The sequence below is a fragment of the Pistacia vera genome, unplaced genomic scaffold, assembly GCF_008641045.1.
Source record: "Pistacia vera cultivar Batoury unplaced genomic scaffold, PisVer_v2 Contig80, whole genome shotgun sequence".
NCBI classification, from domain to species: Eukaryota; Viridiplantae; Streptophyta; class Magnoliopsida; order Sapindales; family Anacardiaceae; genus Pistacia; species Pistacia vera.
The window spans coordinates 567,803-582,513 of NW_022196668.1; the positions used below are offsets into that span (position 1 = coordinate 567,803).

A 14,711-nucleotide genomic window follows, 5' to 3' on the forward strand; every position below is an offset into this window, starting at 1 on the left:
ACTGTAAAACTTGGTTAGTTGTGGTTTTATTTTATCGATTTTAGTTGAGGGGTTTTTTTTTTTTTAATTATTTTCAAGGGCATTTTATAGATTTTAGGGGTTTTTTTGGTCATTTCAGGTAATTTAGAAAAATTAAAAAATTAATGGTCGGATACCATATGGTTTGGTTCAAATAAACCAAGAACAAAAAATCGTTCTGTACAATATGTGGTTTTTTTTTTGGGCCCCTACAAGTAGTAATTTCTCTGATTCTCGGGCTTGTCCGGGCGGACCTCAAAGGCCTTATCCCTCATTATTAGCCCAACCATTTCTACTCTTATCGTCTCCCTCTTCCTCTTCCTCTCACTCCTCCATGCTAATTATGGAGTCTCTTTCTTTGCTCCTCTCATCCTCTCCACCTCTTCAAAACCACCCTAGAACCCTTAAATCTACCTCCTCCAAATCCACTTCTATTCTCCCCAACTCTCTCTCTCTTTCTTCTTCTTCAACCCATTCTTCCACCACCCAAATAAACGATCTTTCTCTTCTCAAAACTTTAACCAAAACCCATCTCTCTTTCACCATAGTTGACCTCTTTACTTCTCTCCCTTGCCTTGCAGCTGAAACTGTTGTCTCTTCAACCGAACCGGCTTCAGACAAAATAAACTTGGAGTCAATCTTAATCTCCATTGATGACTTCTTCAACAGATACCCTTTCTTTGTTGCTACCTGTACATTCATTTGGCTTTTTGTTATACCCTTAACCCAACAGTACTTAAGCAAATATAAGTTGGTCTCTGCCATTGATGCTTTTAGGAAACTCCGTGATGACCCTAATGCTCAGCTTCTCGATATCAGGAACACCAAGACTTTGGTGTCTCTGGGGTCTCCCAATTTGAAATCTTTAAGCAAGAGTGTGGTTCAGGTTCAATTTACTGAAGGAGATGAAGATGGGTTTGTTAAGAATGTGTTGGATAATTTTGCTGACCCTGCAAATACTGTTCTCTGTATTATGGACAAGTAAGTTTATTTATTTATTTATTTTTTTTAATAGCAGAAACTTAAGTTTTTGGTCTTACTATAAAGAGAAATATGCAAATTGGAGATTGAATTAATGGTTGATGATTGGAATTTTGTTTCATTAGTAATAATGTTTTTGTGTGTAAGGTAGTTTTGAAGGTAATTCCTTGACTGCGGCGGAGTTGTTGTTCAAGAATGGGTTCAAAGAGGCTTATGCAATCAAGGGTGGGGTTAGAGGCAAACAAGGGTGGTTGGTATGTTACTACTTTCTAATCTTCCATCACTTTCCTGTTAAATGCTTCGGCCTTCCATTATGCGCACTGAGATGCGTTGTGATATGCATTTGATACTATTTTGTTGATGTTCTTGATCCATTATTTTTAAGCCTCCTGAAAGATGTCACTTCGGCCAGATGGTTGTTTAATTCGTTAGCATTTAGTGGTTGCTTGGCGGTAATCAACTTTTGCATTTGGTGTACATTTGTGATTTGTTCATTTTTTTTGTTCTCTATAATTCACAAGAAACCTTAGACAATCTTTCGCCTTAGAGTTGAGAAACACAATTTAAACCATGGAAGACATTGGTAAAATAAATAAACTAAGCATGGTGTTGGACATCAGTTCGACTGAAGAAAGCCTTATATTCGAACTCTGTTGGCTCAGATTCTCAGAAATAATTACTATATACTAGATCCAAAGTATGTAGTTTAGATTGACAGATTAATACTATTATTTTATGGCCAACTGAGAATTTTATCTTCAGCTGATTAGATACCATATAAAATAGGCTTTACTTTGTTGATGGAGGTAAACGAGTCAACCCTTCTTGCCCACTTCCCAATTTCTCTATCTTCTGCTTTTATATGTGCATAAACTTTTATTCATTATTAAGGCCAATGTATATGTTCAACTACAGTCTGTATTTGTTAATAAGTAGATGTCGAAGTTTTATCTATTAGATGATGAAATCTGAGTGGGACATCTTACAGCCGTGTTAGGATTCCATTTTTATTCTAGCAAAAGAAATATGATTTTAGCACCAAGACTCATATCTTCGATTTGATTTCATTTGGTCTCTCCCGTGGATCTCATTCTAGTAGTTGGCCCTCGACTTATTATGTTTTACGTTTGTTTTCTTGCAGGAAATACAGGATACCTTATTGCCACCTTCTGTACACATCATACCAAGGAAGAAAAAGAAGGTTAAAGTTTCGCAAAAGCTTGGGATAAATGGAGTTAACCAACAATCTGGAGATAAAAAGGAGGACTCCTCATCTGTAAGTGTCGCTATTGTACAAAGCCAAATGGAGAACAATGTGCATTTAAACAACTCTACAAACATAAAAATTGGCTCAAGATCATCCTCTTTCTACCAAATGTATGATCATTCTTTCTCGTTGTCTCTCTTTTGCATCAGCAAATGTGAGATATTATAATATTCTAAATTTCATGTTCAGTGAGGCATGTGGATTTTATGTATGGCCTATAGTCCTGTTAGATTGGTTGTGCATATGACATATCTGTAGTGATATGTGCATTTGGAAATTAAATCAAATTGGTCAATGAATATGAATTGCATTATAAGCATCATGGAGTCGATATGGAACCACAGGAATTACCCTTATAAAACATGCATAGTGCTACAATCAAAGCACAAAAACTGTACCAACAAATAAGCTTAGTACTAACTTTATTTCTGTGCATTTGTAAAGTACCCAGATCTGAAACCACCATCCTCGCCGACGCCATCAAAGCCATGAAACCAATGCTACAAGGATCTTGCTCAAACTCAATCATCTTTGAGATTCATCTTCTGGTAAGCCATGAAACTCAAGGATCAAAGCGATGAAACTGATGCTTCAAGGATCTTGCCGAAACTCAATCATCTTTGAGATGCATCTTCAGTTAATTATACGAGCTGGTTTCCAATTTTGTCCAAGTACTCGTGGTGTATAAGTGTTGTGCACTTCCAAGTACTTGTGGTGTATAAGTGTTGTGCACTTGTGCTATACTGAGAATATTGATAGTAATTATTCTCAACTTTGTATAAAATGTGAAGGTGCATCCCTGCTTTTGGAATTTGATTCATTTGCAAATTCTGTCAACCAGTTTTATGATATTGATTCCTTGTTTAGTTAATTTTTATGAAGGATTTATGCACCCATTGACAATATATATATATATTATCGAGTTTGATAACTAGTTATAGCAAATTTATTAATTAATTTAAATTAAATTTCATGTAAATTTGTGTACTTAATATTACATGGGGTACATGCATATTTGATCATATTATAAAGTATGAGTAAGCGACTTTTTTAATTCCACTCAAATAATAGCTTAATGGTACTTTTTCACCTAAATTTAATATAATCAACTTAGATTGAATTATATTCAAATTTTATTCCGTTTTTTATTCTAGTATCGTTACGACCCTACACAACTATCATTCTCTTCCTCAACCATCACCAAAATCTCTCAAACTTTACTCTTGTCGACCCCATCGATCGAGTAATTAGGGTTTGTATAATCGCTCCTCTCAAGTCAAATTTCTATCAATCTCAACTACTAAAATCCAACTTTCTAACATTAAAAGACTCATCGACCTCTCCTCTTAAAAAACTTCAATAGTTTGGACCGAATTTGCTCTCTGTCCGTTGAAATATAAATTTGGATTATAAAATAATATTTTAAAAGGTTGCAGATGAGAAAGTGTTATTAAGTCATTAGTTAGGTGGAAAAAAGACGTTAACTCTATAAAGTATCACCTATGAATTTATTAGAAACAATTAACAGTGAAATTGACTAACATGAATAAAAAAAATCTTGTAATTGTTATAAAACTAAAGTTATAAAGAAAAATAATAATAATAATATATAAGACTGAATTTCATTATTTTCTTTTGGATTGGCATAATATCTCGATTCATATTTTCGGCCGAAAGAAATCTCAATTTATAAACTCATAATCATATGCATATAATAATAATAATAATAATAAATATTTACAGATTTTCATAAAACTATCCCTAAGGTTTAGTTAATACTCAAATTTATGGTATTTTTACAAGAAATCATAAAAAAAAAAAGTACCCTTAAACCTCAACGTTATTTAATTTTGTTAAATTAAAATTTGACATTTATATAAATTTACTAATTTAAGTTAACATTCAAGGGTAATTTAGTCATTCAATTTGATATATTTTATAAAAATAACTTAATTTACCAGACGGCAAGACTTAAGTCATCTGGGTAGGTTACAAAGTATTTAATAGGCCTTGAAGATTAGTTGAGATGCATGCAAACTGACCAACACACCCAATTATTAAAAAAAAAAAACTGGCCCATTAGGCTTATAAGGTGTTCAAAGCTATCCCAAAAATCCTCCTGCCATATTTTAAAAAATTTTATAAATTATTATTTAAAGAGTAATGTTACACTTACAAAGATCTCCATACAAAATTTATTTATAAGTATAGTGTTATTGTTATTTAAATATATAAAAGAAATGTCATCTATATGGGGCCCATTTGATTGGAGTTAATATTAGGTTATTGGGTAATGTCATATTTTATTACTTACATTAGAGCATCTCCAAATGACTATTTATATGACCCAAAACTCTTTGTTATGAAGAGTTTATCTATAAAAACAAGAGTCTAAATGTTCTTTATCTTTAAAATATAAATTACAGAGTGAGTTTGACTCTACATTTAGAGAGTCAAATTTGACTCTCAATCCTAATTTTAATTAATAAACTATAAGTTCTTATGCATTTTATTTATTAATTCTTTTTCCCATTAAGTCTCTTTCTTAAAAATAAAGAGCATCTTCATTAAATTTAAAGAGTCTATTGGATTTAAATAAAAATTGTTTTCTTTATATTTAAAAATTAATGAAGATACTCTTTATTTATATGAAAGATGCTCTTCAAAATAAAGAGCATTATTGGAGATGCTCTTACCATGTTTGGTTGTCAAGTAATATAATATTCTTGTAATCTTTCAAAACTAATAGTAATTATTGTTGGTTATATAGGTGATAATTTGAATCCTACTATTTTCCTAAGTATTTTAATTTTTAAAATTACTTGATAATCTTAATTTGGTTACAATTTTACCTCTAAATATTAAATTTTTTGGACAATGATGTCCTTGTTTTGAAAACAATTAACAAAAATATTCATGTACTATTTTATTCTTATATACAAATTTTTTAGGATATAAATACTCTTGAACTTAAAAACAATTACCCAAGACGGGTGGTTAAATCTAGCCACCACCGCTGGTCACTGACCATTAGCACCAAAATAGCTCACGACCCATCGGATCTAATCGACTGTGCACCAATTTGGCTGAAAATGACCAGATCTATTTTGGTCGTTTCCAGTCAAATTCGTTAATCAAATCGTTAACGGCCAGGTCGATGTGTAGTCGACTAGATCCGACTAGTCATATGCCGTTCCAACCACGGTCGTGAGCCATCAATAATGGTGGTTGACTGTCGATAGTGGCTTGGGTGATTGAAGTCTTTTTGTTAATTGTTAAACTTTTATTACAAGAGTGTTTTAGCTAAACTCTCAAATATAAAGAGTTCAAAAATAATCTAAATAATAATATTAAAATAAAAGAATAATTCAATAATTTATATAACATATCACTAATTTATTTATTCCAACTAAATATATAAATAAAATATACTCACTAATTTATTTCAATCCAATCAAATACATTTAATATATCATAAATTTGTTAAGGCAATTTATCTCCCCGTTACATTCCAATTGATACAAAATTCCTTAAACCATACCCACCCTAATGTAATCAAACTACGTCTCCAAAATTTATAAAACCAAGCTTTTGGCGAGGGAAAGCCAATTGCTTCAAGGAGCGAGATCAACGACCCAAGACATTAAACGAGGTGAGATAGTTCTATTATAATAATCTTTCGTCTCAAGATCATTAAAATTTTCAGTTTTTAGATGCGAATTTCTTGTCCTGGGTTTAGTTGTTTTTGAATAACTATTGCGTCCTTCACGAATTTCTAACTGTTTTCACCATTTTAAATAACTGGGTTATTGTAGTCGAAGTTGAAACTCATGGATATATTGTCTTGGGATGGAGCCCTTTCGTCAAGTGAATTTTCTATTGCTGCTCACGATTTCATTGAGAAATGGAAAAAATTCAACCCCACTTATCCTCCATGGTCATGGGTTACTTGCAAAAAAAAATCTTGCGTTGCTTCTCATGAGGTTCATTTTAATTAACTATTCTGTCACCTTTTGCTGTGTTTATTTCTGGGTCTAAATCTTTTACATAATTTTTACTCTTTTATAGGTTGAGAAATATTTGTCACTGGAGAACATTTCCCTTCTCAGTTTACGTGAGGTTTGGCCTTTTTGTTAGTTCTTGATGCTATATTGAAATTAGTTCTTTAATGGCAGAATTGATGTTACAAAGACTGTTATTGTTTTAATAGGAAGATCATGGTGATGAAAGTCAAATAGGGGAAGAAGAAATTAGCTGTTCTAAGGAAGAGGAGCCCATTGATTCTGCTACTTTAGTATGTATATATGAACTAATTTAATTGCTTGGGTAGGACTCTTTCTGATTTAGTACTTTTGGTTCTTGTTTCTTTTTGTTTTGTTGATCATCATCTTGTTCTAATTTGAAGGTTGAGAGTTTTGATCGTGAAGTACATTACTACGACTTTCATATAGTGTACAGTGCTTCATATAGGGTTCCAGTGCTCTATTTCCGTGCATTTTTTAGTGGTATGCTATTCTCTATGTGATCAATTATTAACAGAGTAGAATGTGGTAATTTTGCATTATGGTAAACTTATATATATATTTCAACCAAAATAATTGTGAATGTATTTATAATATTAATATGATGAAACGTGAAGTTTTGGTAATGCCTTATGTATATCCATGTCTAATATTACTTTAGTGACAACTGTTCTGCTTAGTCATTCTACAAACAAACAAATATGTATACAATGAATTTTTTTATTTGGAAGGGATGAGTTAGAGGTGAGGGTGGGGAATATTTTTGGTTGTTTCTCATGATGTGTTAGATTAAATGTTAATGTTTTCTGTGAATTACTGAACACTTACTGTGGATCCCTAAAAGATGGTGATATTGATGAGTTGCAATGTGCTTCAATGATGGAGCATTGATGATATACTGTAGAACTCTACTATGAAAGTATAAGTCAATTTTGGAGTTTCTGGAAATGAATGTATTTCTGGATAGGGCAGTCCTCACCTTCACACATGGGAGTAGAATTCATTTTTCTTATTGCCAAATTTTATCAGTTATTTGCCTAAATGATTTTCAAGCGTTATTGGTGTTTAGGTTACCTATACTGGCCTCGTGCATTAGGCCGGGATTATATTGGTGTATAGGTTAATATTGGTCTTATATTCACTGAAGTGAATAGGGACCCTGAGATTGTTCTAGCACTTAATCCTTTACTTGAATTTTGTCATTTCCTTGAGTTGTGGAACTCTGATAATCTCTAGAATCAGGGTGCTTGGAGAAATTGTGATTTTTGATTTCTTGCCTTCTTAGAATCCTTCACATGAATGGCTCAATGTTCAACAATTCTAGGAATTGGAAAATTTTGCCTTTTCTATGCATACACCAAAAATTGTTTGGAGACTACTAATGTGGTGGCTTTTGCTTCATGCAGATGGACAGCCTTTGGTTTTGGATGAAATTGAAAAAGATCTTCCTGCCTGTTCAGCAAAGGTTTTGTTGGAATCAAAATGGACGTTCATAACTCAGGAGGTTATTCTCTCTTATCTATGCATAAGTGACTGGAATGGATATGCTTGTTTACTATGCATATAAAAATGATATATATTCTTTTTCCATTTATATCTTGGCATGCATAACCACATTGACAGGTTGGGTCCTCCTTGTGCTAAACAATAGAACACATTAAACCATCTTAGCTTAACTTTCTAACTTTTTAAATTTTAATTCCATAAAATAATTGTGATTCTGTTTTTGGTTATAATTGAAGCGAAAATTTCTGTTTAGTTCAATGATTTTTGGTTCCATCACAAGAAATATGCTATAAACATGTTGACTAGTAGCATGAGTTGTTTGCATGCTAATGTTTAACCATGACTATACGTCTGGCACCAACTCTGAGGGAATAATTGAAAAAGATTATGATATTGGTCACCAAAGTATGGATGTGCCTGTATCCAAATACCAAAATAAAAATTGGTTGGTATTTTGCATTTCGGGGATCACAAGAACAGATAAAAGAGGAATGCCCTTGTTGTGTTAACTGCATGTCAAGTTAATGAAGCAGCACAATCGAATTATTGTTGAGCATCAGCCGCTCAGCCTATCAAGATATCTTATATTGGCGGGATTTCACTGTTTCTGTCCATGACTATATTTGGTTGATAGATTTTTTTTTCCAAGTAGAACCTATCACTTTTGAGATCAGATTTCTGGTTTGCAGAAACTTCATACATTTACTGTTGTTATTACATGCATCATGAAAGCTTATTTGGTGCAGGTAATGCTGCCTTTTCTTTTTAAAAGTCAGAAGTGAGACCTAAAATTATGTTATCACCTTTTTCCTCTCCAAATTTATGTTGCATTTTCATTTTTTTTCTCAAAACTGATTGTTGGTCCCATCTTCCACATTTCTTATTACCCCATTTTTGTTCCATGTTGAACTTTGCATGTTCGTTCTCTTCTTTGTTCATCTTTTACAAGCATATGGTAGATTTGGATGGAGTTCTGTTTATTACTTGTAAAGATTTCATGAAATGTTGAATATGATGTTTAGCTCCGGGGAATATTAATGTAAATATTCTGTTGATTGTAGGAGCATCCATACTTGAACAGGCCATGGTACAAATTGCATCCATGTGGAACTAGCGAATGGATGCTGTTGCTTTTCCTCGGCAATGCTGCTCCAGATAAACAGGGAGTAGCGGTTGATAAATATCTGGTCTCTTGGTTCTCAGTTGTTGGGCAGGTAGTTGGTCTTAGGATCCCATTTGAAATGTTGAACGATAGTAATCAGCCGTAGCATTGAGATGCGTGTTGTACAGACAGAGTTTAACTCTTGTTAATGAAATCAGTCTTCAGTAGAGAAAGTTGAAGAAAATATATCTCTGTGTTGTTTTTCATCTGGAAAATGGAAATCTAATAAAACTGAAGGCTTTACAGTGAAAATGCTCAAGAGAATAATTCAGATTAAGTATGCTGGAAATGTCAAAAACATGGAGACAAATGAAACAAACAGAATATTAGCGGCTACTTCTCCCAAGTAATTCTGTGGTATTAACTATTTGTTTTCTTCTGAACTTTGGGAGAAAAAAATCACAATGGCTCACTTATACATAGGAGCAATATACAAATCATATTCATATGCAACAAAAACTTTCTCCTGATTGAATGCAATTGCACTGCATATAGAATCTTGAATTTTGATATATCCCTAATCAAGGGGTTCATAGCCCGGCACCCAAGCTCATTTCTTAAATGGTTTATTCCTCTGCCTGTTTCTTAGTGATCCGTCTAAAGCAAACTAGAAATTCTGTATTACCCTCTGCACCTTTTAGAGGAGACTCAATCCACCCTTTACTTAGAAATCCAAAATTCTCTACCCCCTTTATGATCTTTTCAAGAACCTACAGATGAACCAAATAAATGAATCACCATTTCATGATTTTAGGTCATTTTGCGACCAAGCTCTGGTTCACAAAGACTGGAAAATGAAATTGAAGAAACTAGGGAAAGAGAAGTTAAACAGAGAGGTCCCTTAAACATGTGACTAAAATAGACATAAAATCAGTCAGCAATAATACAGAAAATCAGTCAGCAATAATACAGAAAATTCCATACCTCCTGATGGACTAAAGGATCTCTCACAATCCCACCACCTCCTACCTGCAAACTCAAAACAAATGTTGAACTCAATCACAAAAATGACAATTAAAATTGCTTAACCACAAACAAATAAGAAGAAAAAAAAAAAGGTGTAAAATGGACAATCTACAGGCCTACATAAAGTTAGTTTGATTAAGCATGTTGAGAATAAATAAATCTTTACTCAAAGCCCCATAATACTTTACATTTTCAAGGGGGTCTGGTGTAAGGAGAAAGCATGCTCTTTCAGACCTCATATAGTTTTCAGTAGACTAATGGTGCCCTACTGCAGGGAATTCCAATGCTCTAGGAATTCTGAGAAGTGAGGAAGGAACATTTTTACTTGATCACCCTTTAAAAAATAAAGTTTCAGGAGTATTACGGAAAAAGTTCTGGAAATATTGGTACAGACACAGTCACGGTCACCTTTACAAAGCAGTGATTACGAATCCAACCAAAGCAAGAGCTAAAACATATTAAGATATTGTGAAAAAAAATGAAAAGACAAGGAATGAGGGCTATTACTTGTGATCTGCGAGCTTCAAATTGAGGTTTGACCAAGGTAACCAAAGTTGCCTCTTCTGTCATCAAATTTACCACCGCTGGCATGACCTGCTTAAACAATAAAGATCATTCCATCTATAGGTATACTGGTCATTAAGCATTAGATTTATAACAATTTCTTCACAATGAATTATAAACACAACATTATCTCAATCAGTTCTCTACCCTTCTATCAGTGGCTGATGATTATCAGGAAGTGTGCATCCCAAGTAAGCAATGGGTAATATGAATAAGGAAAATCCAAAAATAGTTGGAAAATGCAAAAACCAATAACAGCGTTGATAAACTTAGCAATACAGTGGTTTTCCAGCACTGAAAGCTTACCGTGAGAATAGAAATGAATGAAAGGTCCAAAGTCACCAAATTAACTCTTTGTGGGAGTGTAGAGAGGTATCTTAAGTTTGTTCGTTCTATTACACAAACACGTTCATCTCGGCGAATTTTGTCAGCTACCTATTAAAAATCAACAACCATAATCAGTCAAGACTATAAGTGATATACAAGTGCACAGAAGTAGATGGCAAGAAACATAGGCAGAAAAAAAATCTGATTAAGCCAAGAAAAAAGATCTTTTTCTGGAAGCAAGTCTTTTCAAATTACACAAAAATTTTTTAGGGTGTGCTTTCTTTTAATCTTTAATGACTAAGAAGATGTTATAAGCAAATGACTCAGTTGGGGAACCGAGGTTCACAGTTCTCAACTTGAAAAGTAATAAACTTCATATTCATGTATGAGACTTGGAAGAATAACTTCAAATTCCATGTATCATGTTTCTTTTTACTCTAAACAGAAGTTAACTTTTTAACCAGAAGATATTCTGCCTACAACCTCGTTTTGCACATATGTAACTTATTTAATATCTACCATAGTTCTGGTTCAGAATGTTTAAGGGGTGTCAGGATGACCAGATGTGCTACGGCGAAACCGCTTACATTTTGAATTAGAACTATCTTTTTACATACAATTTTTGTTTTCCCTGTCTTTGTTTACATTATATTAAAAAATAAATAAAATAAATAAAGGGGGCCAAAAATCCTTAACCAACATATCCAAGCAACAATTCAAAAATAAAAAGAACTCAACAAAGCAAGCACAACTAGTTTACAGTTAGGAATACTCTTTCATCCATTCCACCCTCCCAGATCAAATCTTAGTAAATTGTTTAAAAACAAAAGGATTTTTTTACTATCCTAACCATAAACTTTGGTATTTCTTTCTTTTTCTCATCCCCCGAAATTAGAATTGAGTCATAGCAAACCTATAGGTCAACAATAGACATGCCAAAACTTTTCCATGAGCTTCCCTTAACTTAATATCAGGTCATTGGGAGCCTTGATGTTACAAAAATACAGCAAAGTAATGTAACAATAAAGTCATTTAACCTGTCCATAACCTACATCAACTCCATAAACAATGATGCACCATCCTGAAGTAGACAGTCGTGAATCCTCCTAGGGACAGTCCCTGAATCAAGTCTACTTTTCCATTGACATCAACATAGCTGCTCAATGGCAGCTTCCACTTATGTCCTGCTCTGGACCAAGAACAAAAGATAAAATCAACGTTACATGACAAACCCTTGCACTCAAGAATAAATTTTAATCTATAAAATCAAAAGAAAGGTTGCCTCGGGAATAATCACCTACATACGTATTTGGCACTTCAGCTTTATTTTACAATTGCCTTATCGAGAGTGGTGTTCCAGCTTTGTTCACCATTTTCCATCTACAAAAACTTTACCTACACCAGCAACATGTAAGGAACAGACAATTGCTTAATCAAGTAATCAAACACAAAAGTCAAACCGTAATTCTTAACTTCCTTTCACAACAAAGGAAATGAAAAGAGTTTGCAAACAAGTCCTTTTTCATACCTGAGCGGTTTAAAATAGTGTAACTAAACACCTCAGTATCGACAAGAGTCAATAATGGTCATATTACTGTAGGCCATTAGTGTACTGGGCTATTTGTGTTACAAATACAATGTTTTGATTCCAAGTAACAATGCTTTAGGAACCTCAGTAAGCAAGAAATATCCTGATGACTGAAAAAATTTTTGCCGTAACCATTGAAAAACAGAGCTTTTAACGTTACCAGTGGCCGTACCATAGCAATTCTCCATCATTATACTTGCATTAGATTTAAAGCATGCCCAAATCTATCCAAGAAAAAATACTTAAGAACAAATCAAGTTTTAACATTCTTCGTACACTCTTCTGTCTCCATAGCTGACATCAATTTAAAGCTAAGTAAAATTAAAATACATTGGATGCAATTCAGAATGCTTTACTGTAAATCCAAGACTGTTAAAAAAAATGTTAAGTTCGACTATATTGCTGAAACCTTTCACGAAAACCTCATCAAGCCGCCTTTTCCTAAAAATATCAATGAAAAGTGTAAGTAAATTTAAAAAAAAAAAAAAATTGCACCCCGTATGTGAAATCACAATTTAGGTAACAAAGCATACTTTTGGCGGTATTTGAATCTTTGTGACTAAGCAACAGCAAACCTTCTGATGGTTTTTGTCTTTGGCCTTTCAGCCATCTCCCTGAATGATAAAAGCATCAACAAGAAGAACAGCTTTTAGATAACGAATACTTTTATATATGTATAAAAAAAAGAGAAGAAGAGAGAGGCGGGTACCAGAAGAGTATGAGAATGGAGTTGAGTTGGAGAAGAACCAACAAGCTTGAAGTGTTGCACGCGAGAGATTGTGGGGAGCTTCAGAGTTGCGTGCATTAATTTGATGAAGTCTTCTTTGAGAGTGCAGTGAAACAGTTTCAGAAGCTGATAAAAGGGGGTTTTTTTTTTTTTTAGTCGATGCTCAACGTTTTGAGATAAGCCAAACGACATGTCGTTAAGTGATTTTTTATATTTTTATTCCTCGTTTTTGTTATAATTTGTGATTTCCCCTTGGTTTTTTAAAAATAGCTTTTGGTGTCTTATATTATGGTTAATCTTAGAAAATTCTTATTGGTTGACAAAATGACATGTTTCATTCATGGCCAATTTACCACAATTTGACCAAGTGCTTTAAAACGATTTTATCTGATTCCATCCCATATGTCGGAACTTTTTTTTTGTGTTGTTTGTAAATGGACTTGGTGTGTCTATCTCTATAGTCTATTGAACATCCTACAAGCTTAATGTTCTAAGGTAAGTTATAAATATGATAAGTGACATTAAATCTAAAAAGTCAATAAAGGGAACAAACTTTCTTGACCGTTAAACCAATCCCTTGGGATTGTTATTGGTAACTTGATCGATCGCATGGATGTATCGTGAAAATCCTTCGAGTGAATTGTGGAACCCTCCAATTGGGAGACTTCCAAGCCTATTTTATCAAACTCCTTTTTATACAAAGCATCCACAAAACTCTATGTATCAACCAAAATTCTAACCACATTACTATTTCCCACCAATAAAATAACCACTGTTGCATCGTCATGTGGTTGCCTAATGATTTTTGCATCATTTTTGGAAAATCCCACCTGGTATCTCAATAGTCAAATAATAAAGAGTATTTTCGTCTTTATAATTAAATAGTAACGGATTTTCCTAACGGAATATGACAGTAGATGGGAAAGTGTCGTTTTGTTTTGAAACTTGACCGATGAGAAATTGTCGTTCTCCTCAAAAATTAATTAATCTTATGTAAAATTTGGAATTAGTTTTTAAAAACCCAATTAACCCCCTGTTAGGGAAGCTATCGATTCTTTCAAGGAGATGGTGTATGGAGTTCGGTTAACCGGTTAATTATGATGAGCTGCATTTGTTCGGCTCAATTCGGTCAAACCCTCCATTTTTGCCCTTTTTTTTTTTTCTAGGTTTTCTTTTAACTTGAATTAAAGTTGTATTTATTGTAATTGAATAATTTGAATTCATATAATTTTAATGTATATAAAGTATTAATAATTTAAAATTACATTAGTGAAGACCTAGGGATAAATTTTTTAAAAATGCCCAAAATATAAAATTATTTTTTTTTTAAATTGAATTTTGGAAAATGCGCATTAGTGAAGACCTAGGGATAAATTTTTTAAAAATTGAAAAATGTAAAATTATTTTTTTATTCATTAAACCGGTTTAAAAATCCGATTCGGTTAACCATTTTTGTTATTTCAAAAAACCGAAACCAAACTGAATATTCGGTTTACAAAATATGGCAAATCGAAACCGGAAAAAAACCGAATTTTCGGTCTGGTTTTTCGGTTCGGTCCGATTTTTGGTTTTTTTTTTCCACT

The 14,711-nt window shown here is 33.1% G+C and overlaps 2 protein-coding genes across 3 annotated transcripts; both read left to right on the top strand.

Moving 5' to 3' along the window:
• Positions 1 to 295: 295 nt before the first annotated feature.
• Positions 296 to 2,891, top strand: LOC116117165 (rhodanese-like domain-containing protein 4A, chloroplastic). Of its 2 annotated transcripts, none has more exons than XM_031403192.1 (4): positions 296 to 999; positions 1,151 to 1,253; positions 2,141 to 2,376; positions 2,711 to 2,891. In XM_031403192.1, exons 1-4 carry the CDS (start codon positions 353 to 355, stop codon positions 2,721 to 2,723), a joined length of 999 nt encoding a protein of 332 aa, XP_031259052.1. In that variant the 5' UTR covers positions 296 to 352; the 3' UTR covers positions 2,724 to 2,891. The 2 variants fall into 2 exon arrangements, with proteins under 2 accessions (XP_031259052.1, XP_031259053.1); XM_031403193.1 differs by having other exon boundaries at positions 301 to 999; positions 2,141 to 2,275.
• Positions 2,892 to 6,096: 3,205 nt separating this feature from the next.
• Positions 6,097 to 9,142, top strand: LOC116117130 (ubiquitin-like-conjugating enzyme ATG10). The gene is made up of 6 exons (XM_031403148.1): positions 6,097 to 6,249; positions 6,335 to 6,385; positions 6,477 to 6,560; positions 6,672 to 6,771; positions 7,695 to 7,792; positions 8,856 to 9,142. Exons 1-6 carry the CDS (start codon positions 6,097 to 6,099, stop codon positions 9,060 to 9,062), a joined length of 693 nt encoding a protein of 230 aa, XP_031259008.1. The 3' UTR covers positions 9,063 to 9,142.
• The last annotated feature ends 5,569 nt before the right edge of the window (positions 9,143 to 14,711 follow it).

Coding starts and splice junctions, on each gene's coding strand:
- LOC116117130 (XM_031403148.1), top strand. CDS start 6,097: ATGGATATATTGTCTTGGGATGGAGCCCTTTCGTCAAGTGAATTTTCT. Junction 6,386..6,476: donor CCCTTCTCAGTTTACGTGAG/GTTTGGCCTTTT, acceptor TTGTTTTAATAG/GAAGATCATGGTGATGAAAG. Junction 6,561..6,671: donor CCATTGATTCTGCTACTTTA/GTATGTATATAT, acceptor TCTAATTTGAAG/GTTGAGAGTTTTGATCGTGA.
- LOC116117165 (XM_031403192.1), top strand. CDS start 353: ATGCTAATTATGGAGTCTCTTTCTTTGCTCCTCTCATCCTCTCCACCT. Junction 1,000..1,150: donor GTTCTCTGTATTATGGACAA/GTAAGTTTATTT, acceptor TGTGTAAGGTAG/TTTTGAAGGTAATTCCTTGA. Junction 1,254..2,140: donor GAGGCAAACAAGGGTGGTTG/GTATGTTACTAC, acceptor GTTTTCTTGCAG/GAAATACAGGATACCTTATT.